The following is a 27,221-nucleotide window of genomic DNA, read 5'->3' as shown; positions in this document are numbered from 1 at the left end:
TTCTGCTAAAAGATTTTTTTAACACCAACAAGAATTTTATTTCGGAGGATTAATTTTTCACCGTGTATCCTGAATTTTGAGTGATAATGAAGACAGCTCTTCATTAATGTTAACGGCTGGCATCTCAGCCTCGACGTCCTTGCAACGTGTTAACGTTATTTCCGGTTTTTAATGAAGGTATCTCGCTTTTTAATATTCTTGAAATCTATTTTGTGGTGAGTTCTTAAAAAGATGTTTTCGTTTTCGTTTTTCCTTTGAGGTTTTTAAAAATGCTTATCTTACGATCTGAAATATTCATGAAAAGTACATAATATAGATGAAATGTGTTTTTGTAAAACGATAGCTGTAACTTTATGTCTTGGAAAATATAAATTAATATACTTTAAAGTAAACACACAGCGGCAATATTAACGGAATACCTTAAAAATGGGATATGTTAGATGTCTCGAATTTACTAAACCTGTTGTCCGATTTGAGTGATTTTTTAGTAGGTTATAGCCTTATTATTTGAGAAAATCGATGTTACAATATTATTGCTAGACAGGTAAAAGTTATTTTATACCGGGTGTAACAATCATACTGTGTTTTTTAAAGTTCGGAACACCCTGTGGAATGTTCCAGCATATATAAAATATTTAATTTAAAACTCATTTTTAGCCTTAGGCTTTCTTAACCTTCTCTTTTTTAGTTGATTCGCTTATGTTCGATAATAAAAGAGATATGTACCTACTTTTATATTACAAATTAGGTATGCTATTTGGTCTTGATCAATATCATTCTTAATCTCGAGATCTACTGTTTTTGCCTCTTGTAAGGTTCTAGCAGATGGCAAACGCTGCATTAGTCTTCTGCCAATTATGTCACGCAAATGTTCGATCGGGTTAAGATCTGGACTATGCGATGGCCAATTCAAAATCCGAAGATTTACCTGTTGTAAATATTCGAATAGAGTTTGTGAACGTGAGGTCTTGCATTATCGTACATTTGTTCCGTGCAACTGTTACTAATATAGAGAGCCGATAGCATGGTAGCTAAGTCCTTCCGTATGTAAGATCACTGATTGAACACAATCATCGCGGGTCAAATTCCTTGTAGCCCGTTCCATTTCCACCCAACAACAGAAAAAAATACGGACTTAATTGAAACTTAATAGTTATTTTTCTACAACCGTGTTAAGAATGCAATTTTTAGCACTCCATACGAGCGTTAAAAATGCTACTTTAAGACAGTAGTGCTTTAAAAAAATTTTAAGGCACTGCAGTTCTTATTGACCGTATATGCAATTTTGATGTAATGTCAAAAAAATATAAAATTGGAATGTCAGTCAAGTTCAAGTAAAAGTTTTTGTAGATATTGTCCTGTAATTACGTTTGTAGAAAAAATATTGTATGATATGCGTGTTAAAAAGTACATTTTTAAGGCACTCATGTGAATTGCAGAACTCGCTATCGCTCATTCTGCAAACTTTCACATGCATGCCTTAAACGTGTACTTTTAACACTTATATCATAAATAACTATTATGATATAAGTGTTAAAAATAGCTTTGCTCATTCTGCAAACTTTCACATGCATGCCTTAAACGTGTACTTTTAACACTTATATCATAAATAACTATTATGATATAAGTGTTAAAAATACACGTTTAAGGCATGCATGTGAAAGTTTGCAGAATGAGCAAAGCGAGTTCTGCAATTCACATGAGTGCCTTAAAAATAACTATTATGATATAAGTGTTAAAAGTACACGTTTAAGGCACGCATGTGAAAGTTTGCAGAATGAGCAAAGCGAGTTCTGCAATTCACATGAGTGCCTTAAAAATGTACTTTTTAACACGCATATCATACAATATTTTTTCTACAAACGTAATTACAGGACAATATCTACAAAAATTTTACTTGAACTTGACTGACATTCCATTTTTTATTTTTTTGACATTACATCAAAATTGCCTATACGGTCAATACAAAATGCAGTGCCATAAAATTTTTAAAGCAGTAGTGCCTTAAAGCAGCATTTTTAACACGGTTGTAGAAAAAATAATAAATCTACTAATTTTCACCACAAACCAGACACTTTTTTACTGTTAACAATTTGACATCTATTAATTTGGTAATTTCTTATAGCCTAATTTAGCCTTGTCTATTAAATTAAGCAGAAAATGAGGATTTATTGATGAAAAACATGGCTAGTTGTTACGTACCTAACTTTTTTATTATCCAAGATAAGCAAATGAATTAAAAAAAAATGTTAATAAATAGACAGACCAGTATCGTCGCCCCCGCTAAAAATCGATTATCTATAACAATAAATTGAACTTGTAATTTGTCAAAATTTATCGAGCCTATAAGTATAGTAATTATTTTTTGATAGTATATACAGTGATGAGCGCGCTAATAACCGGCAAAATAACGCAAAAGGTGAAAAACATATTAAGTTGTGAGATAAAAACATATAAAACTAGTAAAGGTGGTAAATTTAGCGATAAAAACCTATAAACTTACATTATATTTATTGTTTCCCACCTCTAGACTATCAGAGGAGCATGACAACTAAAACTGTCACTGTCACAGTGACAGTTGCCAAACTCGTCCGATACGTCTAAAGGTGGAAAACAATAGATATAATGTAAATTTATAGCTTTTTATCGCTAAACTTCGCACCTCTACTAGTTTCATTTCTTTTTATCTCAACTTAATATGTTTTCAATCTTTTGCGTTATTTTGCCGGTTATTAGCGCGCTCATCACTGTATAGTGTCACTGTCACTGTCGTACTACCGACGCACTGTTGAAAGTTCGCAGAACTTTCGAAAAACAAAAATATTTAAAAAAAATCAATGGGAAAATCCCAGTAGCTGGCTGTATACCATAATTAAAAATCATACAGAAGTAAAAACTTCGTTTGTACAATGGTATAAAAAAGTTTATTAAAAACCATTAAATTCGTCCAAAAGGATTCGCAAAACGTTTTCGATCTAGATCAGATCATCTTCAGTGCGTTTTACTTAGTACATGAAACTAGCAACCTTATCAAATTGGTAACATCGAGAAATATTTTTTACATGATATTTATAGCGACTCCAAGTCGATGTTAAAAGATTAAATGTGTTAGGAGTGCTCAAAGGGCAACATGGTTCCCTGCTCGATAAAAACTTGTGGTTCTTGTCAGTTCAATGGATACAGACCAACTGTGGTCTGTGGACTGTTGGTCAGTCTATTGAACTGGCACGAACCACAAGCAGGGAACCATGTTGCCCTTTGAGCACTCCTAACACATTCAATCTTTTAACATCGACTTGGAGTCGCTATAAATATCATATAAGTATCATGTAAACCATATTTCTCCATGTTACCAATTTCATAAGGTTGCTAGTTTCATGTACTAAACAGAACGCAATTAAGATGATCTGATCTAGATCGAAAACCTTTTGCGAATCCTTTTGGATGACTTTTAATGGTTTTTAACCCTTAAACGCCCAACCTGTTTTAGGTTCCATGTAAGCCCAAGGGTGGGTAAAAAATATCCACCTCGAAAATAGCTAATATATTTATTGAGAGTTGTTGGAAATGGATTAAACTTAGAATCTTATGCTTAATAAACACAGCATTTTCTACAATATTAATATAAACAATTGACAAACCTTACAACAAAATTAAAATGTACATCAAAATTAATATACCAGTAAAAGTCAGTAATTGAGATTTGTCGATTTTCTCCACATTCTTCTTTTCAACCTTCTCATTGGCGAACAATTATGTAGATTATGTAGTTATACGTCAATAATTAAATAAATTCTCTTCCTACCAACGAGAAATTATATAGAAACCTTTATAGTCCTGTCGCCAGGGGGGGTACAACGGCCTCGTTAATTCAGATGGACTTACCCAAGTTTTTTTTATGTATTTTGACCCGTAGAACACGAATTTTTTGGGTAACAGTTGATCCGGATGTCGATAAGATTGTTATAGACCAAGAACTTGAGGAATCAAATAACAGCGATTTTTGGCAAAACAAAACAATATTTTGTATTTTTTGGGTCATTTTAAGCAAAAAATATTTCTACAAGTTTTTTAGTAGGATGCACAGTTTTCGAGATAAACGCGGTTGAACTTTCAAAAAATCGAAAAACTGCAATTTTTAAACCCGAATAACTTTTGATTAAAAAATAAAATAGCAATTCTGCTTAGCGCCTTTGAAAGTTGAAGTCAAATTATGTCGGTTTTGATTATTTGCATTGCTAAAAATTTATTGTGTTATTGTTAAACAAAGCTACAAACAACTAGTGCGTGAGTGATGTTTCTATGATTTCTCATTTAAAATCGAACGAGTAGGTAGAATAGGTACTAGTGCAATCAAGACTATTTCTACGTTACATGCGTTAAAACGCATGTAAAAGCACGGGAAACCCTACGTGTTTATAGCTTTGTTAAACAATAAAAAAATAAATTTTTACCAATGCAAATAATTAAAACCGATATAATTTGACTTAAACTTTCAAATGCGGTAAGCAGACTTGCTATTTTATTTTTTAATCAAAAGTTATTCGGGTTCAAAAATTGCAATTTTTCGATTTTTTTAAAGTTCAACCGCGTTTATCTCGAAAACTGTGCATCCTGCGAAAAAACTTGTAGAAATATTTTTTACTTAAAATGGCTCAAAAAATACAAAATATTGTTTTGTTTTGCCAAAAATCGCTGTTATTTGATTCCTCAAGTTCTTGGTCTATAACAATCTTATCGACATCCGGATCAACTGTTACCCAAAAAATTCGTGTTCTACGGGTCAAAATACATAAAAAAAAACTTGAGTAAGTTCATCTGAATTAACGAGGCCGTTGTACCCCCCCTGGCGACAGGACTATTAGTAACAAGTTTTACCAAGAATGTAATTTTTATGCCCACCCATATTTAACTCAAGATGCTACTTTTATTTTCAAAAATATCGGTAGAACCAAATTAACATTCGATAAAGGGCTGTCTTTTTAACAATAAATAATTTTTTTTTAAATTTTTAAACACGTAATAAATATGTTACAAGGGAATACGCATTAGGTGGAACTTTTTTACCCACCCTTGGGCGTTTAAGGGTGAATAAACTTTTTTAAACCACTGTACAAACGAAGTTATTAAATCTGTATGATTTTTTAAAACTATTGATGACGCGCTGATGTTTACTCTTAAATTTAGAAATTTATTTATGTTCTCCTGTTTTGGTAGGCAATCCACAACACATCTGAATACATATTATGTGGGTATCTATATAAATCAGGATTGCCAATATATTACCGGAAATTAATAATAATTATTAGTAACCGGAAAATTCAAATGTCGATGAGTAGATATTTACTCGACTTTAATATGTACCTAACCTTTACATTGTTCCATGTTGCTGTAAAGCATTGCAATTCCAGATTCGGTAAAATGAACAATATTTAATTTGGTAATTGAAAATTCTTCTACATTCGTAATCAATATTATTAATAAACAAGAATATTTTACGATTAGTCAAAATTTGTAGTTACATGTCATTTATGGAATATTGTCATCAAATAAAATTTTCTAGCTGCGCTACGAAAAATTCACATCCAATTTTAATTTTCTATGTACACATCGCCTTTTGATGAGCTGCACTAAAATTCTGATTATATTTTCTCTCCGGTTTTAATGAAGCAAATTTCAACAACAATATACAGACAAAGCGGCGTATTCAGCCTGTTTATCGATAAACACTTCTATCCCGCTCCTTAGGTTCTCCTCGAGTTAACAAAGAGACGAAGAGTTTTATAATATTTTCAAACTCGGATTTTTCTTTCCCCCCGAAGAACGGGTATATTTCCTGAAATTGAACGACGTTCGAGAGAATTAAGGAGAGAAGTTGAGTGAGTTCGAAAACAATAGTTTTAGCCATTTTAATGGAAAATACGGAAGACTTTTGATTAGTGAGTTGAATGTATTTAAGCGTATATCTGAAGGAGAAATTATTTCTTTAATTACTATTGTGTTCGGAAAACAGATCTAAGAATGAAACGAGTTGAAAATAAATATACAAAGCAATATTTTTCAGATTTGGTAAGTATCCTATTTTTCAGATTTGCTTTATATTAAAGTAATTATTATTATTGTAACGTTATAAACGTGACATCTTTATTAGCTTTATTTAAATAATTTATTTTATTAGCTCAGTAAATGAACGGGAAATACGGCGATACTGTGTTATTTTCAGCGTCAACCCGGAATTGCATAAAAATTTAGCTTTAGGTTCTACTTACCCTCCACTTGAAAGTTGAACTGGTGCCGTTTGTTTGTTTTTACTTGGGGGGATGACAGTTACCTCTTCTCGGGGGTGAACAAGGCGTGCTTAAAATAAGCCCGAAAATGGATACACTGACTAAATCTAAGCAACTTTGGTTCTATAGTGTCTTTTTTTTTCAATTTAGTTAATACTTTTCGAGATATTTGCGATTGATTGAAAATGTTTATTATTCGACAAAAAACAACACGTTTTCAGGCGGTTTTTCGTAAATAACTCAAAAACTAAGTTTTTTGTCGAAAAAAATATTTTTAACAAAAATATAGCACAAAAAACGAAAAAAGTTGTGTCTCCGCGAAGTCTATAGACCCAGAAAAAGCAAAGTTATAGCTCATGAAAAATACAGCTTTAATCGTCAAATTCCAGATCGAATATTGCAAGGTGAAATAATTAAAAAAGAATGTGTGTGTACTTTGTACGCACGTAAGAAGATATTCTTCTATTATATAATAGGTAATTTAAACGAAGTAAATATACTTAAAAGGTTATTTGTACTTATTTTATTTAAAAATCAAACTAACTTTCTTATCTACCACTTTCAAAAAAGGAGAATGTCTTCAAAAATTATATAATAATATACTTACAATCATAAAATCTATAAAAAAAAATAAAAAAATAATAACTTGCTTGGGGCTTGAGCCCACTTCACGTCTACCGCGCCGTACGAAAGTTGACGCCATTTCAAACTGCACCAAACTCTCGTATACGTCATGTGGGAATATACACAAACTAAACGTTTACACCATAAATATATATGAATTTAACAAAATTATTAGTTTGATTTTTGTCGAAATAAAATACAACAAAATATAGAGTAAGAAAACGATATATGAGATGAAGATTTGTAGAAAGTTTGTTCGTAATCAGTTAATGTAAATTAAAGCATTGCCTACTAATAGGTAACTACATTATTTTGTTTACATTTTCCAAATAGATAGGTATTGAAACTATTAGGTATTTCCAACTGAAACATTTAGAATTACGTACCTGTGGCTTTTCAAAACTATTTAAAAAGTCGCTATAATTATAAGTTTGATTTTATTTCTGTCCACACATCAATAAAAACTAATATTATACAATATTTTTGTTTACCGATAACCTCCATATTGAACAATTATTGACAGATCATTTCAAAATTTTAACACCCAATTAGAGCCCGTATAAGAACTAATACCATACTGTCGGTGTGCGCATGCGCGCGGATCAATCAAATTTTAACCTCAATCGATTCGCCGCTAAAGAAGAATTTTAACTATTTATAATGGGAAATAAGCCACAATATTATTAAAAAATGGAATTTTATTAACGTTTCGACGCCCAAATCGGGTGCCGTTGTCAAAATACAAAATACTATTAACATAAACAAAAATGTTGTTGCTTAGTAAAAAAAAATCTTCTAATAATTTATTTAATTTGACTTATTTATATCGGCAATTCAGATACATAATACAAAAAATTTTTAAAGTAGAAGACTTTAAAATGATATTGCCAATATTTATGAGTTGCGTTCCTGGGACGACTTTACTGAAAAATAGTTCATTCAATTACATGAAATCAACCCCAACTCAAGAATATTCGTCACAAAAAATCATAGCATGTGATCTGTCTTTTAAAAGACAACCACATGCAACGGTGACATTAAAATTCTCGCGTTAGAGATCTCATAGTAAATCACGAGGGAAAAAATACTGAAAAGAAAATACCCATACTCAAAGAGGAAGTCAATAGAAAGAAAATACCACAATTAGTAAGTCAATAGTCAAGTTAGTACATATTTTATATTTTAGTATTACTTATATATCCATGTATTATTGATATTATTTATAATTTAAACAAAATTATAGTAAAGTCAGAATTTGGTATTAATTTTGAGAGTAAATTAAATGTAAGACCAAATACTTACGATGTCGGGATAGTATCACGAGGTTTTTCCTGGTTTTCCCTCGTGATTTACTATGAGATCTCTAACGCGAGAATTTTAATGTCACCGTTGCATGTGGTTGTCTTTTTAAAGACAGATCACATGCTATGATTTTTTGTGACGGATATTCTTGCGTTGAGGTTGATTTCATGTAATCGAATGAACTATCTTTCAGTAAAGTCGTCCCAGGAACGCAACTCATAAATATTGGCAATATCATTTTAAAGTCTTCTACTTTAAAATGTATCATATTATGTATCTGAATTGCCGATATAAACGAGTCAAATTAAATAAAATATTAGAAGAATTTTTTTTACCAAGCAACAACATTTTTGTTTATATTAATAGTATTTTGTAGTTCGACAACGGCACCCGATTTGGGAGTCGAAACGTTAATAAAAATAATTTTTTAATAATATTGTGGCTTATTTCCCATTATAAATAGTTAAAATTGTAAAAATGCCACAAGAAAATAGCTTCAAAACAACACTAAAGAAGAATATCTTCAAAAATGTAGCTCTCTTTGGGAAAAACCCATTTAAAGTTTTTTAAGGTGTTTAAAAAAGCTTTACTTTTCACAGAAATTTCTACGATTAAAACTCAGCGAGTTACGCTCAAAATAAAGTTGCCCCCTTTTTTTTGATAAAAAAATCGTGAAAATCTCCCTCTGTTTAGCAAGCCAAATGAAATTACTCGTTACCGCTTTAGAAACAAAATACTTTACTTATGTATTTTTTATAATGATCTGTAAGCTTCGCCGGGTTAAAGTGCTTATTTTTGAAAGGATTATAGTTACAAGGGCTTGAACGAGTCACTAACCACTAATGTATGAAAACTTTGAACAGCCATATCTTAACCAATTTTTGTCTTATAGGAAAAGAAAATGAGACAAACATATTCATAAAAACAAATCCTACATTTTTTTACTCTATGAAATTTTTCGTATCACTAATACTTTTTAATATATTTTGAAAAAAACATTTTTCCAAAATTTTTAGAAAATAGTTTTCTTAATATAAAACCATTTTTTTTTCAAAAATAAGGACTTTGAAACAGCCAATCTTACAGATCCTATAAACAATATATAATGTTACAGATCATATATAAGATAAGATGAACTAACGTTGAAAGACTTAGCTTGACGAAGCCTCAACAATTAATTCTCATAGTTAGTTGCAGTTTAATTGTTATACATTATTCCTTAACTTGCTGTGATAGTTCGACTGTTACAGTATGTATATTTGCTGTTTTTACACTATTAAGAAATTAATAGGGACATGTACTACTTCGGACCGTAGTCACTTCGATTTCACTATAAAGTTTTAAATATTTTTATCCCTGGAAAATCACACCTATTTTTTTTACATAAACCGCACACATAGGTGTCAGATACCCAATAATTTTTGTGAAGAAATAAAAAAAAAGTAAATATTTTATGATTTCCAAAGACTCTCTAATCACGGTCGAATACATACGAATAATTAAATCAATAATTTTATTTTCTCTCTATTAATTGTAGTAACACAAAAGAAGAAAATATTAAAAATACCTAAAAATAATTAAAACATTTTCTAAAAAACCGGAAACATAATTCAAAATATTTTAATTTAATTTAACATCAAAATGGTCTTTCTAACTAAAATATAACACCTTTTGATTATAGAACTCATATTCATTCTTAGCCAGGTATTTCAGTTTCACTCATTTTAGTAACTATATTCATAAGACAGTGTGGCTCTATGCTCCATGCATTATGCATTATAGCAAGCCGAGCATGCACGCTTTGCTTTTCCATCTTTGCCTTTGCAGAAATAACACCTAGTTTTCTTTACTAAACTTGTGGGATGTTGTGTTGTTAGGTCATTAACTTGAACGCACACTTAATCGCAAACCTCACACATGGGTGCTACATACCCTAGCCTATATTCAATAAATTCTCGTGATTGGAAATATTGCTCAAATGAGACCGCAACTACATACCCGTCCTTGGCAGACTATAGACCGAATTTACATAAAGCAGCATTACCATTGAAATGCAGCTGCGCAAGCTACATGCAGTTAAGTGTCGCGATGGGTATCTCACACCCAAGTGTGAGCTTCCAGGGTTATGGCCACTCAGTAAGACCACGCGAAGTTAGAAGCCGAGAAAACCCATCTCATTTGAGTTTTGTTTTCTGGTATAAAGATTTCAGTATACACAATAATTAAAATACAATGAAATTTCTGCAGACTCATTCTTGTTTAATTTCTTAATACTTTTACATTGTTGTCTTTTTATTGCTTTGACAATGTCCTTTTTTTTTCTTCGCGTAGGAGCTTTCCTGGATGTATTACTAAGCATTTCAGTGGCAGTGGTTACTCTTCAGGCCACAAAAACACGAGGAAATAATTAAATCAAGCGTAAATAAAACATCACTCAAAATTAAATAAATAAAGGAAAAATCTCTTTTGTATAAATTAGCTCTATTGTTAAATTTTAAAACTCTCGTCTTATTTCTTTCAATTATTTTCGTTTTAATTAGAACCCTCTCTTCAAAAATATATACACTATTCTCCAAAATTAAGCCTTAAATATACCATATCTTTAAAGCTATTTATAAAGATTTTTTTATTCGATAATTTTATTTTTTTAACTAGGTTCACTATATCCCCTTTGTTCAATAGATTTCTGTTGTAATTTTATTGATTTTTATTTATTTATCTGACTCTTATACTAATATAAAATTATTTGTGTCTTCTCAACTATCCCTTTTTCGTGTGTATCTATGCTTAATAATAGTAATATTTACGACAATATTGTCTTTCGTTATTAATTATTTTCTAGCAAACTCTCCATTTTTTAAATCTCGTTCTGTTTTTTTTTCATACTTTTTTTCCAATTTTCAAAGCGAACGTTTTAGTTGCTTTATTTATTTTTACCATAATATGGTGAAATATGGTGCCATCACATGATCTTCCTCAAAAAAAAAACGGGGATACTGTAAGTATTACAAAAACGGCAAGCAAGATATTTCCGTATGTTTTGCAAATCATGGCTTTGCATGGAGCACATCAATGCCTAGGGATGGCGGTTGTTGACAAAACACCGGTTTTCGGTTAAACCGGTTTTTTAACTTACGGTTTAACCTGGCGGTTAAAACCGGACAAAAAACAGGTTATTCCAAAAACCGGTTTTAGGTTTTTTGAATCAATATCCAATACCCAATAAGTTACAACGTCACAGTTACATTGCACTTTAGTTTGTGATACTCCATAATGTCTAATTTCAATATAAAATCTCGCAGTTTTTAATATATTGGAAAAAATCAATTTTCATTTGATAACTTCAAAGAGCTGTAACTTTTTTAAGTGCACATTTGTACTATGGTCAATTAGGTTAAATCGATCTATTTTTGGTCACAAAATATGTGATTTAATTTATGATCTACCTTTTTGTTACATCCTTTATAATAATAAACTCACCAAATAAAAGTTTCGGATCCGAATAATACCAAATAATTGAAAAATACAAAAGTAGTGAAATTAGGTACTTATTTATAAGACTATAATAAATATGAAATATGTAATATGTAATAAATATGTAATAAATATGAAATCCACAAGGGAAAGAAAAAGTTTTCCTGTAGTTGGCTGTATACCATCAATCACAAAATTGGAAAGAAATCCTTTGTAAAAGGTATAAAATTTTTTTATTAAAAATCCCTTAAAAGGGCTACATCACAGCAAAACGTTTTCGATTTTTATAAAAAATCATCATCAGTGTTCGATAAACTGGATGCTAGCTGAGCCACAAAAGAAAAATATCTGGGTAAAAACCCTTAACATAAAATATAGATGCCTTAAAAGTACATACTTCAATAAAAAGACCTGTGATGGTCACATGGCAAACAGGATAATGCCCTAAGGTAAGGTATACAGGTTTCCCAACACGTGGGATCCAAATTGAGTTGATCACATTTCAATGACTTAATGGCAACTCAATGGCAGTTGCCATTAAGTCATTGAAATGTGATCAACTCAATTTGGATCCCACGTAGGATCCCACGTGGAACCTGTATAACAGGTTTCCCAACACGTGGGATCCAAATTGAGTTGATCACATTTCAATGACTTAATGGCAACTCAATGGCAGTTGCCATTAAGTCATTGAAATGTGATCAACTCAATTTGGATCCCACGTAGGATCCCACGTGGAACCTGTATAACAGGTTTCCCAACACGTGGGATCCAAATTGAGTTGATCACATTTCAATGACTTAATGGCAACTCAATGGCAGTTGCCATTAAGTCATTGAAATGTGATCAACTCAATTTGGATCCCACGTGTTGGGAAACCTGTATACCTTACCTTAGGGCATTATCCTGTTTGCCATGTGACCATCACAGGCCTTTTTATTGAAGTATGCACTTTTAAGGCATCTATATTTTATGTTAAGGGTTTTTACCCAGATATTTTTCTTTTGTGGCTCAGCTAGCATCCAGTTTATCGAACACTGATGATGATTTTTTATAAAAATCGAAAACGTTTTGTTGTGATGTAGCCCTTTTAAGGGATTTTTAATAAAAAAATTTTATACCTTTTACAAAGGATTTCTTTCCAATTTTGTAATAAATATGAAGTAAATAAGACTATAACGTGTAGACATGTGAGTTATAAAAACCAAAATGTATCATTGTTAAAATGCTGAACTGGAAGTTTAGCCCAATAAATGACCGTTTTGGAGTGTAATTTCCAGGGGCAACTCCGAATTGCATGAAAATTTGGATTTAGGTTCTACTTACCCTCCACTTCAAAGTTGAATTTGTGCCGTTGGTTGCTTTTACTTGGCGGGTGATATTTACCCCTTCTCGGGGGGTGAAAAACGCATGTTTAAAATAAGGCCGGAAATGGATAAATTGACTTATTTTAAGCACCTTTTGTTCTATAAAGTTTTTTACGTAAGTCAATACTTTTCGAGTTATTCGCGATTTAAAAGGTTGATTTTTCGACAAAAAAAACTACGTTTTCAGACCGTTTTTCCCAAATAGCTCAAAAAGTAAATATGTTATCGAAAAAATATTTTTATCAAAAGTGTAGCCTATAAAAAAAAACGAAAAAAATTGTGTACCAGTAAAGTCTACAAACTGAGTAGAAGCAAAGTTGTAGCTCATGAAAAATAAGTTCTTATTCGTCTAATTCCAAATCGAATAATTCAAAGCGAAATCACCGAAGAAAGAAGAGTTGTTCGGGAAAATCTTATTAACATTTTCAAACTATCGAAAAAAGCTTATTATTTGTTTTTTACAAAAGTTTATAGCATCAAAAAGAAACGAGTTACACTAAAAAAAAGTTGGCCCCTTTTTTTGGTAAAAAAAATCGTGAAAACCTCCCTCTATTTAGCACCCTAAATGAAATTAATCGTTTGGCTTTACCATCTATTTTAACTGTATGTGTATTGTTTATATGATCTGTAAGTTTGATTTGTTGGAAGTGTTTATTTTTGAAATCATTTGGTTTTATAGTAAAAAAAATATTCTAAAAATTTTTGAAAAATTCCATTTTTTCAAAATAACTTAAAAAATATTAGTGACAAGAAAAATCTTAAACAGTAAAAAAATGTAGGTTTTGCTATTATAAATATGCTAGATGAGATAAAAAAACCAAAATGTAACACCAAAAATAATAAAGCTAGTAAAATAATGTATCATTTTTGAAATGCTGAACTGGAAGTATTATTGTCCTAAATGTTTTGCAAAATTGTTTTATGTATATCCGAAAAAAAAAATTATATTTTATACAAGATACACAAAACTATTTTATTGTTTTCATTTTTTTAAGTGATTCCATATGCTCGTTTGTGTAGGTACGGCATTTATTATAAATAATACAACTATGACTGCACATTCTGCACAGCACACAGCTGATTGATATTGATACTAATATCTTTTAATATCTGCTTTTAATAGGATCCCCAATTCAGCATGATCTGCTTATTCTCAAGTTCATCAAAATAGCTAGTTCGGCTTATCACATTTCTTAAAAATATTATTTCAGTGAGCGTGAGAGTCACTAACGAATATAAACAGTAAACAAATCAAGAATTGTTGATAAATTTAAACAAACAGTATTTTTTCTGGGAATTCGTTATTTTTTTATTATGCGGTACCTAACTATTAAGGTTTTATTATCTTAGGTAACTTTTCCGGTTTTTCACTGGTTATTACATTAAAAACAAAAGACCGGTTATAACCGTGACAAAAAAACAACTGACCAAACCGGTTATTGCGAAGTATAAAAACCCGTTTTAGGTTATAACCGGTAGGTTTTTCCCATCCCTACAATGCATGCTGCGGTGAATGCGCCGAGCGGAATCAACTTTGAATTGGTATCAAATATTTTTTTTGTCGATTTAATTTTTAATTTATTTTTTTTATTGTAGTGACTTACTTATACCTTTTTATTCATGCGTTCTGGTTGAATATAGTTAATTTTAGTTTTTTCATGAAAAACAATGTCTTACATAATAATGATGTGTTATAAATGTGTTTTTCTTTATAATCCGATATATAGTTTTTTTTCTTTGTTAAATGGCCTACAATAAATATAATGAAAATGAGAAGTCGTATCAATTAAAGAAACCTGAAAAGATTTCATTGAAAAAAAAAATCAAAAACTGAACTTTATTGATATTTGAAATTTGTTTCTGATAGGCTTAACCCGTCCGCTAGTATGATATGCTATATCATAACTTATGATATACCGCTATGTCCTGATAACTTATGATATGCTATGCTCAGATAACTCATTTTGTTCAACCTCAAAAAATGGCTCTACATGCTAGCAAAAGAACTAAAAGCAAGAATTTTAACGAAATTTGAAGATGGTTGGTCACTATCTGTCGTAGCGAACCATTTTAACGTAAGCAGAATAACAGTTTTTAAGATTAATAAAAGATGGAGAGAACAAGAAACTCTCGAAAGAAAGCAAGGTTCTGGAAGACCAAAAATATCTACTGCTCAGGAAGATCGTACGCTTTTTGAGAGATTAGAAGAGAATAATTTTAATATATGATGTTGATATTATATTTATATTAGGTATTTTAATATGAATTAACATATGTAATCAGTTGTTTGTTGTTTGTTTGTTTATTTTATTATTTGTCTGTCATAATAAATATAATATAATGTCAGACCAATCAAATACACTGCTGAAAATAATCAAATCTGACTGAGTCGTATCAGTTTTTTTAGGAACCAGCTGTACATACTGGTAACATCGCAATAAATTATTTAAATACGTTAGAGTTCTTACTTTAGTTCAAGGGTTTCCAAAGTTTTTAAAGTCAAGGTGCCCTTAATGTTCAGCTTATTTCCGGCGGCGCCCTTCATAAAAAGCAATACTCGAGATCTGATAAGTTTAGGTTTCAAATCTTAAATTTAAATACGTTCCAAACTCTGATATCTAAATTTAACTTTTTCATTTTTATAACCCTTTAATTTCGATTAAATACTTTGAGAAAAGTTGGTAAATTTATTTTTATTAATTATAATAAAGAGGAAAATGAAAACGTAAATAAATCCAAAAATAAAGGAGAGCCTTTGAGAACTGAAATATCTAAAATCAAAATTTGATATGTAATTATTTTAAACGTAATTGGATAAGTGCCAAGAGCTTCCAAAGGAGTGTTTACCCTAATGAGAGAGATAGATCAATTCGTGTAATCTTGGTGTTACGTTTGAGAAAGTAACAAGCATGTATGATCAGCTACCAAACTACTGAAAAATCATATTCCCTCATGTAAAACTAGCAAACGGTTCAATGTTCAAAATAACTTCTTAGCTGCTAGCTGGATAAACATCTTCGATAATGAAGCAAAACTCAATAAAATATTTACACTGGATCCTAGATTTTAAAGATGAGCCTGTACGAATTTCAATAATGTGTTCAGCTTCCTTGTTTGTGAAATTCTCAAGACGATCTACATGCATAGGAGAAACTAACGGACATACTTTTAATATCATATTTTAACTTTAGAGCGTAAATCATAATTTAATAGTTTTTATTGCACGGCAATAGTTATGCTTATAGAGAGCTGTTCTGAATATTAAACTTTTCAAAAGTCAGTTAAAACTGCGAAGTAATATAAGCTAAAAAATCTTCGACATTGAACATAACAGCAATATAACAATTTTATTCAAAGGAAAATATAAATATTTTATTTCTGAAATCATACATTCCTAGTAAAGAAGTGCACAGAGGTAACCAATCAACACATGTGTAAAACAAAATACATAGGTATATATGAATGTTGAGCATACGTGGCATCCACAAATTTTGACAAAAATCCAGAAATATTTACTGTAATTAATGGTAATTAATTACAACTACAATTAGTGAGAGTAGAGAATAATACCACTGCAGAAATTGAAATAAAGCGAGGTGTGAGACAAGGGTGTATACTGTCACTAACCCTGTTTAATCTCTATTCCGAAGACGTAATGAATAGAACACTCTCTGAGCAATCCATAGGTATTAAAATAAATGGTGTTAGATTAAACAATCTGAGATTTGCCGACGACGCCGTTCTGATCGCAGAAGCACTTGAAGAGCTACAGACATTGGTGAATAAGATAGCAGACTGCAGCGAAGAATATGGACTACCTTTGAACATAAAAAAAACTAAATTTATGGTAATATCGAAATAAACACGAAATGTCCAAAATTTATATTTACACAATGAAATTATTGATTGAGTTAGCAAATACAAATATTTAGGCACTTTAATAAATGAAGACAATGATAGCTCGGCAGAAATCAAAATAAGAATAGAAAAAGCCAGATCCATATTCACTAAAATGAAGAGAGTGTTTTGTGGAACAGATTTGAGCCTTGAAGTGAAACTTCGTCTGATGAGATCTTACGTACTCTTTGTGCCGTTCTACGGAATGGAGTCATAGACGCTGAAAAAGATTGATACCAAAAAATAGAGGCATTTGAACTGTGGATGTATCGCAGAATTTTGAGAATATCATGGACGGAGAGAGTCGCAAACGTCGAGGTCTTGAGAAGAATGAATAAAGAAAAGGAAGTCATATTTACGATCAAAAAACGAAAACTGCACTACTTGGGACACATTACAAGATGCGAAAGATATGAACTGCTTCGAATAATTATGCAGGGGAAGATAGCAGGAAAAAGGTCCATAGGAAGAAGACGAAACTCCTGACTAAAGAATCTACGGGAATGGTATAGCTGTAGCAACAACGAATTGTTTCGGTCAGCAGTTTCGAAAATACGTATAGCCCTGATGATCGCCAACCTTCGGAACGAAGATGGCACTTGAAGAACAAGAAGAATTACAATTTAAGTTTAAAATAAGTTCAGATTTGACATTTGGATTCTAATTCAAAAATCGTTCGCAAAATACAATTTTCAGAACCATATCCGAAGTAGACCACTTAGAAGGGGTCTTTTCTAGTTATCACCCTTTAATCTATTGAAAAATAATAATAATGAACAACAAAAAAGTGCTGCTTCCTGACCCCTAGCCGTTCCTACTCAATTCACATCTGCACCTCCAAGAAGTATTGGTTTAATCATACGGGTGAAACCTGGTACACCTGAGAAACCTTACATGAGTTTGGGTAACCAACCCCGATGCCAGGTAGGGTCAGGGCGGATGAGGAAGGAAGAAATGGTCGTCCTAAAAGATGTTAGGTTTGGTGATAGGCCAACTAGGTGTAATCACAAATATGTTTCGACATTAGTCTCTCTAAATTTTTCTGTAATTTGTTTGAGACAAAGAACATATCCTCGTGTGCCTCATCCAGGTAAAAATCTTGCGTGTGAGATTAGGGCTATAGTATGGTAGTTATTAGAGTTGGTAATCCTTTATTGTAGGTGAGTATGAAAATGAGCTTACACCAATCACCTAGCGATGTTGCTGTGATCCAGATTTCATTACACAGTTTAAAAAATATTTTAACTTGAATACATTACCCAGAAAAACAAAAAAACACAACTAGGGGAGAATTACCTGAAATATACGTGCCAATGACACTCGTTTCAATCACCGTCGTTACCCCATCCTTGACCACTGTACCTCCCAATTTAGTCACTAGTCCTGTGGGATGTTCACTTCTTTTAGCTGCAACGTTTTTCTTTACTTCGGTAGCTGGTCGATGTTTTAACAGGAATTTTGAGCTGGGTTTCAAGTTCACGACTTTAAAAGTTTCTTCGACGACTTCTGATGGTTGTCTAGAGAGAAAGTCGTATTCTGGTTCTCCTAGACAAACAATCATACAATTAGCGTAGTATTATAGAAGTTAATTTTTTATAAAATATATTAACACATATTGAACTTTCTGCTTAAATTTGAAGCTAAAATTTATATGAAGTAAATGAAGTAAATTCAATTCTTGAAATCCCATTCAGTAGGGACTTGCTTAAAGGGGCTTAATATACAGGGTGATCAACTTCTGTGACAAAGTCCAATATATCTGTTATTATACAATGTATGAAAAAAATTGTTAATAAAAGTTATAGACACCTTTAACGTACACATTTTAAAATTAGTGAGAAATATACAGGGTCCTCCATAACACGGTGCCAAACCAAAGTTTTGTTTTTTTAAATAGAACACCCTGTATTTTATTCAAAATCTGGTTTCTCTACATTTTTCTGATTCTAGAGATATAACACTTGTCTAGGGTTATACTGAGTGTTTCAAAGTTACGAGCACTTTTATTAAAAAATCATACTGATTTGATCGCCCGGTATGTTTCTAACGGTGTAATATAAACTTATTTTTTTAATGCTTTTGACTGTCAATATTAAAGTAGTTTTGCATTAATGTACAATTTTTTTATAACTACACAAATTGTATACAGGGTAAGTCAAAATGTAAATACAAGATTTTCTTCATAATTTTAAATGGAACACCCTGTATTTTATATTATTATCGAAAAGCCATATCACCATGCTTACATATCTTTTAAATATTCCCTATACCTAAAGTTATTAGTTTTCGAGATGTTTTAGTTTTATTGTTGATAACAACATGTATTACTTAGTTATTAATAACAATACTTTAATTTATTAATTTATTAAAATTTATTAAAAAAACTAAATTAAATAAAAAAAATGTTCAACGTACTTCTTATGTTATAAAAGGTGTTCAAAATGACCTCCCATAACGTCTACACAAGCCTGGAGACGCGTTTCGAAAGACCTACTGATGTTTGTAAGCATTTGTTGTGTGACACTTTGAAAGGCGTTTTGAATCCTTATTTTCATATCGTCAACCAGTGCCGTTTTTGTAACAATATAGGTTCCGGTACGCAATGTTCCGGGGGGTCTGGAAATTGTTCATAAGGGGGGCCAGGAAAGCTTTTTAAATTTAGCCTCAATGAGGGCGTTTTAAAGCTATTTGGGAGCAACGAAAAAATTCAGGAATTTGTCTATAATGTATTGTCTTTTTTTATTTTTTGTCCCAAAAGGTACCGGTACGCCGTACCGGCGCGTACCGTCACAAAAACAGCACTGTCGTCAACTATTGTTGGAGGTGTCCTATACACTACGTCTTTAATATAACCCCCAAAAAAAAGTCAAATTCGTTTAATTCTGGTGATGTGGGTGGCCAGTGAACTGGCCCATCTCTTCCTATCCATCTTTCAGGAAATAGTTCATCGAGTTCACCGTTGACAAGTGCGTTGTGGTGAGCAGGGGCTCCATCGTGAAGGTACCAGATATGTTGGCGGATGTCTAATGGTACATTTTCAAGTAGAATAGGTAAATGATTCACTAGAAAATTTAAACAAACCTCACCATTTACCGATTCCTCAAAGAAAAAAGGACCTAATCGTAATTGCCTATGATTCCACCCCAAACATTTAAGGACCATCTCGTTTGACTATGTGTCTGAGCACAGTACGGATTGGTTGTGGAATAATAACGAAAATTGTGTCTGTTTACACTACCATTTTTGTGGAATGTTGCCTCGTCTTAAAAAAAAAGAACAAACTCAACAAAAACTCTCTGAATAACTATTTGTTGTTGTGACCATTGACAAAATTGTACTCTTCGTTCGAAATCATCCCCAACAAGTTCTTGATGTAATTGTATATGATATGGGTGCATGTTGTTTTTCTTCAGTATGTTTTGGATAGATCCATAAGTTATATCTTGCTCTCTTGTAATATTTTGAATACTTGTATGAGGATTTTCTGTAACAGGCAGTAAAACATTTAATTCATTTTCATCCGTAATAATAAATTTTGTTTTTTCCTTTGCTTCATAAACAGAACCTGTACGATTAAACCTGTCTAATAAGTGGTCAAATGCTCTATTATTTGGTTGTTGACGCTATGGACACCGTTCCTTATAAATTCTTGTGGCAACTAATGAGTTTTTGAAACACTCTCCTAAAATCCAAATCTTGTCTGTCATTTCTTCATGACTAAAATTCATTGTTAGGTAACAATTATAACAATATGGCAAACAACTGTAATCAATAACAAAAATAAGAACGTACAGATAATCAAAATCTTACATCTGACAGTTCTTGTGTCAATTATTTCAAAGCCACCTTAAACAAGAACTTGCAGCAATTTATAGTTCCCATTTCTTCGCGAAAAATTAATATCATTTTGTTAGTAAATATAAAATTTTTGTTATTGTATAGAATTTACCATAAACTTGGAGAAAAAATGAAATGCGGTCTAATTTTAATTATCATTAACAAACTCATTGGAGGTTTCTAATATTAAGGGTAATTAATTTACTGTAATAAACGTATCTATGAGTTATCAACAATAAAACTAAAATATCTCGAAAACTAATAACTTTAGGTATAGGGAATATTTAAAAGATATGTAAGTATAATGAAAGAACTTTTCGATGGTAATATAAAATACAGGGTGTTCCATTTAAAAATATGAAGAAAATCTTTTATTTGCATTTTGACTTACCCTGTATACAATTTGTGTAGTGATAAAAAATTGTAAGTTGTTAAAAAACTACTTTAATATTGACAGTCAACAGCAGTAAAAAAATAAGTTTATATTATACAGTTAGAATCATACAGGGCGATCAAATCAGTATGATTTTTTGATAAAAGTGCTCATAACTTTGAAACACTCAGTATAACCCTAGACAAGTGTTATATCTTTTTACTCAGAAAAATGTAAAGAAACCAGATTTTGAATAAAATACAGGGTGTTCCATTTAAAAAAACATAACTTTGGTTTGGCACCGTGTTTTGGAGGACCCTGTATATTTCTCACTAATTTTAAAATGTGTACATTAAAGATGTCTATAACTTTTATTCAACACTTTTTTTCATATATTTTATAATAACAGATATATTGGACTTTGTCACAGAAGTTGATCACCCTGTATTTTCCCAAAATTTCAACTCAGACTATATTCTATCGTGATATGTAGAAACGGCAACCAAAATTATCGATTATTTTCAAATTTTGTTAAATAAAAAATTAAGCACAAGGCCTGATTCCAGCAAAAAATAGGAATTGTTCGATTCAAGAAATATTCCTCCTGGACTATTAAGAGAATGTGATCATTTGTAGTCGTAAGCCATTATTATAAAACTTTATTTTCCGATACAAAAATCGTATTAAACGCTACCGTAACAATTTCAAAAGGATTAGCCTACCGTAACCATTTATCGTAAGCTATATTACAAGATTATCGAATAGTAGTTTCAGCTTATCTAATCCTTGCACGTCACTTACCAATGTTGTTTCCAATTACTAGTGCAGCTTCGTTATCCGATTTAACTTGAACAATACTGGATACGACACTGGATTCCGGCTCTTTACGTGATTCCACTTTGCTAGCAATTATCGGCTCTGCTAACTTCGTCGATCCGCCAACAATTTCAACTTTTGTTATAACGCTCTGAGTTGCAGATAGTTTGGTGGACGCAGCACCGTCAACGACCTGTAATATAATGAAGTTTTGCCTATATTAAAAGCCTCGTACGACTCGGTTTGTGCGGAAGTGATATCAGGTTATTGCTTTACGCCGTACAATTTTCGCACTTTATGAGTTTTGTCGGTTTTGTTTTGACTGCGACCTTACTGTCTATAACCGACCAATCGGTGAAACTAAACTTCGTCGATCGCTGGTGGAGACCAAACAAAATCATTAAAGTTTGGAATTACAATATCTCGTTAATTAGAATTGCTAACTTCGTTGAACACAGAGATAAAATAACTTTTTGGAAATATTAAGGTAACACTAACTTTTCGTTTTTCAAAGAAGGCAGTTTTTCAAATCAGTTTAACGTCCACAGAGGATTAAAACAAGGGGTCTGTCAACAGACTTATTCAATCTAGTGCTGAAAAAGATAATTAGAGGAGCCAATATCCAGACAAGGGGCACGATTCTTAACAGAAGACAACAGTGTATAGGTTTTGCAGATGACTTGGTGTTTTTTGACACGTTTTTTTTTTATGGCATAGACTTGGGTGTCATTTAGCCAGTTAAAACTTTTTTTGTTCTCTGTTCATACATAAGGAAGGCAATGAGGTCCTTAGAGTTCCATAGCAAACTCTTCTACAGCTCTATACTCAGTTCAAAAGCTGGCCGCTATGGACTGTCCAAGTTGCTCACCACATTTTCCATGATATAAGTTTAGAGGTTAATTTTAGTTTCACAGATAAATTTCATTAAACAATCATATATGTTCTTGCTGTTCAGAGACAATAGATAGGATGCATTGAAAGGTGGAAAAACATTACATTTTATTAAATCTTGGATTAAATTATATGTGCATGGAATATATTTTGCGCACTCAAAGAAAGTATGATTTAAGTCACCAACGTTCTGACATTCTGTACAAAGATTTGAATCAAAAACTTTAATTCTTGCTAGATGTAGAGGGAAACATGCATGTCCAAACTTCATTCTAATTAATGTTGTTATATATCTTCGAGGTACTACATAATTTTTAAACCAATATATATTTGGAACAGAAGGTTGAATCAGTGAATACTGAGATTTGGAGTGTTTACAAAGATCTCGCCATGATTGACTCCACTGATTTTTAACTCGATGCTTAATAGTGTTAACTAATAGTGCAAACTATCAACATATTCATTATGCGTAAGTCGTATGTGAGCCTTAACCCATAAAAAGTTCACTCTTCTTTTATTTTTATGAATTTCAAAAAGGATTTTCTTAATTAGTAAGATATAAATATTTGAATTATTATTGGGAAAATCTATAGTTTGAATAGCAAGAAGAACAGAGAGTGAATCGGAAATAATTGTTGCAGATATACCTTCTGATTCTTTAAAATATTGCAGGGCCTCATAAATTGCTATGGCTTCAGCACTGAAGATAGAAAAATCATGGCCTAACTTTAATATTTTTTGACACGTTCAAGAACAGAACTTCAAAAAATGTTCAAGCAATATAAAGAAGAAGAAAAAAATATGGCCTGACTATAAACCAAGGAAAAACCAAGTATATGGAAATGAGAGGAGAAAACGCTGAAGAAAATAAGTGGATTACTCTAAGGACAAACGAAAAATATTATAAATTTGAGAAGGTAACTGAATTTGAGTACCTTGGAGTAACAGTTATAAATAGAGGAGACGAAGAGGGAGGGAGAGATAGATAAACGATTGTTAAAAGGCGAAAAAACGTGTCCAGGCAGCCAAGATCCGAGCGTATGAAACAATAGTGAGACCAACGGTGTTGTATGCATGTGAAACTTGGACAATGAACCATAAAGTAGAAAAAAGCGAGAGATTTGGGAGAGAAAAATATTGAGAAAAATTGTTGGTGGTATAATGTAGGCTAACGGGGAATGGCGCAGAAGAACAAACCAGGAGCTAATGGAGATGTATCATCATCATCATCATCATCCAACCAATTCACGTCCACTGCTGGACATAGGTCTCCCTCAATTGTTTCCACACTTCACGGTTTTGTGCTGATTTTTGCCAGTTTTTACTAATCCGCCTGATATCATCTGCCCATCGTGTAGGCGGCCTTCCTCTACTTCGTTTATCTTCTCTTGGTCTCCACTCCATCAGCTTTCGTGCCCATCTTGAATCTTTCAGCCTGGCGACGTGTCCTGCCCAGTTCCATTTGAGCCTGGTGATATGTTCTACAACATCTGCGATACCGGTTGTTTGTCTGAGATCTTCATTTCTTATTTTATCCCGTAGAGTTACGCCCAGCATGGATCTTTCCATGCGCCTTTGAGCAACCCGCATTTTCGACGCTGTTGCCTTGGTTAGAGTCAGTGTCTCTGCTCCATATGTCATTACCGGTAGCACACATTGGTCAAACACTTGTCTTTTTAAACCGATCGGTATACTGCTCCTACATATGTCTCTCAGAGCTCCGTAGGCTGCCCAAGCAAGAGTTAATCTTCTTTTTATTTCGCATGTTTGGTTATCTCTGCCAATTCTAATTTCATGACCCAAGTAAAAAAAAAAAAAAAAAAACTTGGGTCAATGGAGATGTATAAGAAACCTAAAATAACTCAGAAAATCAAGGCACAGAGAGTTAGATGGTTGGGTAATGTTTTACGAATATCACAAGAAAGAAACGTCCTAAGAGTTTTATCAGCAGGAGAATAAGGAAAAAAAAGAAGACAGAGGCCACGAAGGAAGTGGTTTGATGCCGTCCGGACTGACCTAGAAGAAATGAGTAAGAAACTGGAGAGAACAAGTACAGGACCGCAAAAATTGGAAGAAATTAGTCAAGACTATCGAAGCCAAGGGCCTCTAAGGCCTGTAGTGCTGTTATATATAACTTTTTGTTTAGCTGTTGTTTTTAAGAGTTTTGGTCTCTATTTATCTTAAGACATACCTATTACATTGGAGTCATTTGCAAGCTTATTAATCTTCTCCTGTATTTAATCAGTTAATCTGTTTTTTTATCGCTAACTTTCAATCCAATCCATTATTGTTAGGAATCGCGTCTGGGATAGTCCGCGTCCTTGTTTTATTCCACTTTGTATAGCCCTATTTTTTACCCTTTCTCCCGCATGTTCCAGTCTGACTCCATATTTAGTATAGAGTGTATAAGTGTATGTTACCGTTAAAACCAGATTTCAGTTAAAACCCGAATTTACTAGGAAAAACTAGTTTTAACTATGTACTTTGGACAATTCTAGTTTTAACTAGTCAAAACCACATTTGACTGCTAAAACAACATTTGACTGCTAAATTCAGTTAAAACTAGAAATCCCGAACAAATTTCAATATTATGTACCTGCTGAAGACATTTTTGACATAATTGAAGCAGCCCACGTTGCTATTGGTTATGGAGGTTGGGACAGGTTGAAGACTAAAACCGCCAAAGAATACGCAAATGTAACAATTGATATAGTCAATAATACTTCGACGAATATCAGGGAAAAGTCTGTTGGATAGGGAGAGAAGCGAAAACATAAGAAGATCATGCAATGTAGAAACACATTAATGGATGGATGACAAAACGGAAACAGGAGAGGAACGAACACTTTAGTAGAATGGCAGAGGATATAATAGTACGAATGGACGGAGAAGTATCGGCAGACCAAGAAAATTATGGTGTGATAATTTTAACAATTTAGGAGGCTAATTTTGAAAGAAAAAAACAGGCTTTAAAGCCTACATGCAAAAATGAAGAAGGAGAAGGAGATAGTTCTACTTTAAAATGGACAAAGAATGGAAAAAATTTGACAAATATAAAAATATTGATTTTCAGAGATTTTCAACCTTTGCTTTGTTCCTATCTGGATACTAGTATGCGCCAAAATAAACAATACCAGATATGACCATTGAAATGTTTATTGTCATGTATAATATATTTCGTATACATGATAACAGACTTGCAAACATTATTCGTGACGACCGACGTTCTCGATAAAAGAGATGTTCAAGATGCCCTCCAGTTTCAAGCCTTTTTCGTAGCGTTCACAAAGGTTATCAATCATGTCCGGGAACTAAAGAGGCAAATACAGCATTTAATTCGGTTGAACAATGTGGATGATTCAAGCAAAAGTAACCATGCATTTTGCAATTGAATAAAGGTGTTTAACAAAATTGAACGTTGAAAGAAGTTCAGACAATTTCTAGTTTCGTTCAACTTCGTTGAACAACGGGGATGGTTTATCCACATTCATCCACATTGACGCGTCTATACAAGTTTGTCGATTGTGTTCGATTCAACCGTTAGTTTCATTTTGACTTGTGCTGCGTGTTTCGTACTTTATTATAAGAAAAACGTAATAATTTCATTTAATATAGATGGAAAGACGAAAAGGCTCTGATATTTCTCGACTTTGTTCAACTTCATACACATTGTTCAACCGAATTGAATAAAAAATAATTGAAGCGTGTATATGTATGCTTTTCAATTTGCTTGAACAATGTCATTGAATCGTCCACATTGTTCAACCAAATTGAATGGTGTATTTACGCCTTAAGGCTGGTGAATGGCACGAAATAATCTTGAATTTTGGTCTGAAATCCCGGAATCCCACACGGTGGATCGATATGAAAAACAGCACCCTTCAGCATTCTTCATATTTTGTATCATGTGGCGTTAAATCTGGTGAGTGCGACGGGTATGGAAAGTCACTGCCATCGATGGCGCAGAATTCGAGGAGACTGCCTGGTCCTGTGAGAGGTTTCCCCGGTTTCCTGTGAAACCATTATTCATTGTTGATTAAGGAAAAAGTTCCTGATACGACAAAATCGCTGAAGATCCTGTAGAAATGGCGTGATAATCTGTTTTCTGTAGCGCTCCTCATTAACAGTTAACGACGTTCCATCATTTTCTTCTTCTTCTTGATGTGCCTATCCTTGACGAATGTTGGCAATCATCATGCCAATATTCACTTTATCTGCAGCAACGCGAAAAAGCTGCACAGATGTTGTATTGAACCAGGTTCTGAGGTTCTTTAACCAGGATGTTCTTCTTCTTCCTGGACCTCGCTTTCCAAATATTTTTCCTTGCAGGATGCCTTGTAGGAGGGCATATCT

At 32.4% G+C, this 27,221-nt stretch overlaps 1 protein-coding gene across 1 annotated transcript in view; it reads right to left on the bottom strand.

Moving 5' to 3' along the window:
* The window catches only part of LOC114339971 (uncharacterized), a 1,137,809-nt gene that overhangs the window by 149,008 nt on the left and 961,580 nt on the right, over positions 1-27,221 (bottom strand). The window contains exons 11-12 of the mRNA XM_050651968.1: positions 21,963-22,192; positions 18,248-18,496 (exon numbers count right to left, since the gene is read on the bottom strand). Coding sequence (XP_050507925.1) covers positions 18,248-18,496; positions 21,963-22,192 — 479 coding nt within the window. The remainder of the gene's footprint in view (positions 1-18,247; positions 18,497-21,962; positions 22,193-27,221) is intronic.

The sequence above is a fragment of the Diabrotica virgifera genome, chromosome 5 (genome assembly GCF_917563875.1).
Source record: "Diabrotica virgifera virgifera chromosome 5, PGI_DIABVI_V3a".
NCBI classification, from domain to species: Eukaryota; Metazoa; Arthropoda; class Insecta; order Coleoptera; family Chrysomelidae; genus Diabrotica; species Diabrotica virgifera.
This window is presented reverse-complemented; position numbering and strand designations above follow the sequence as displayed.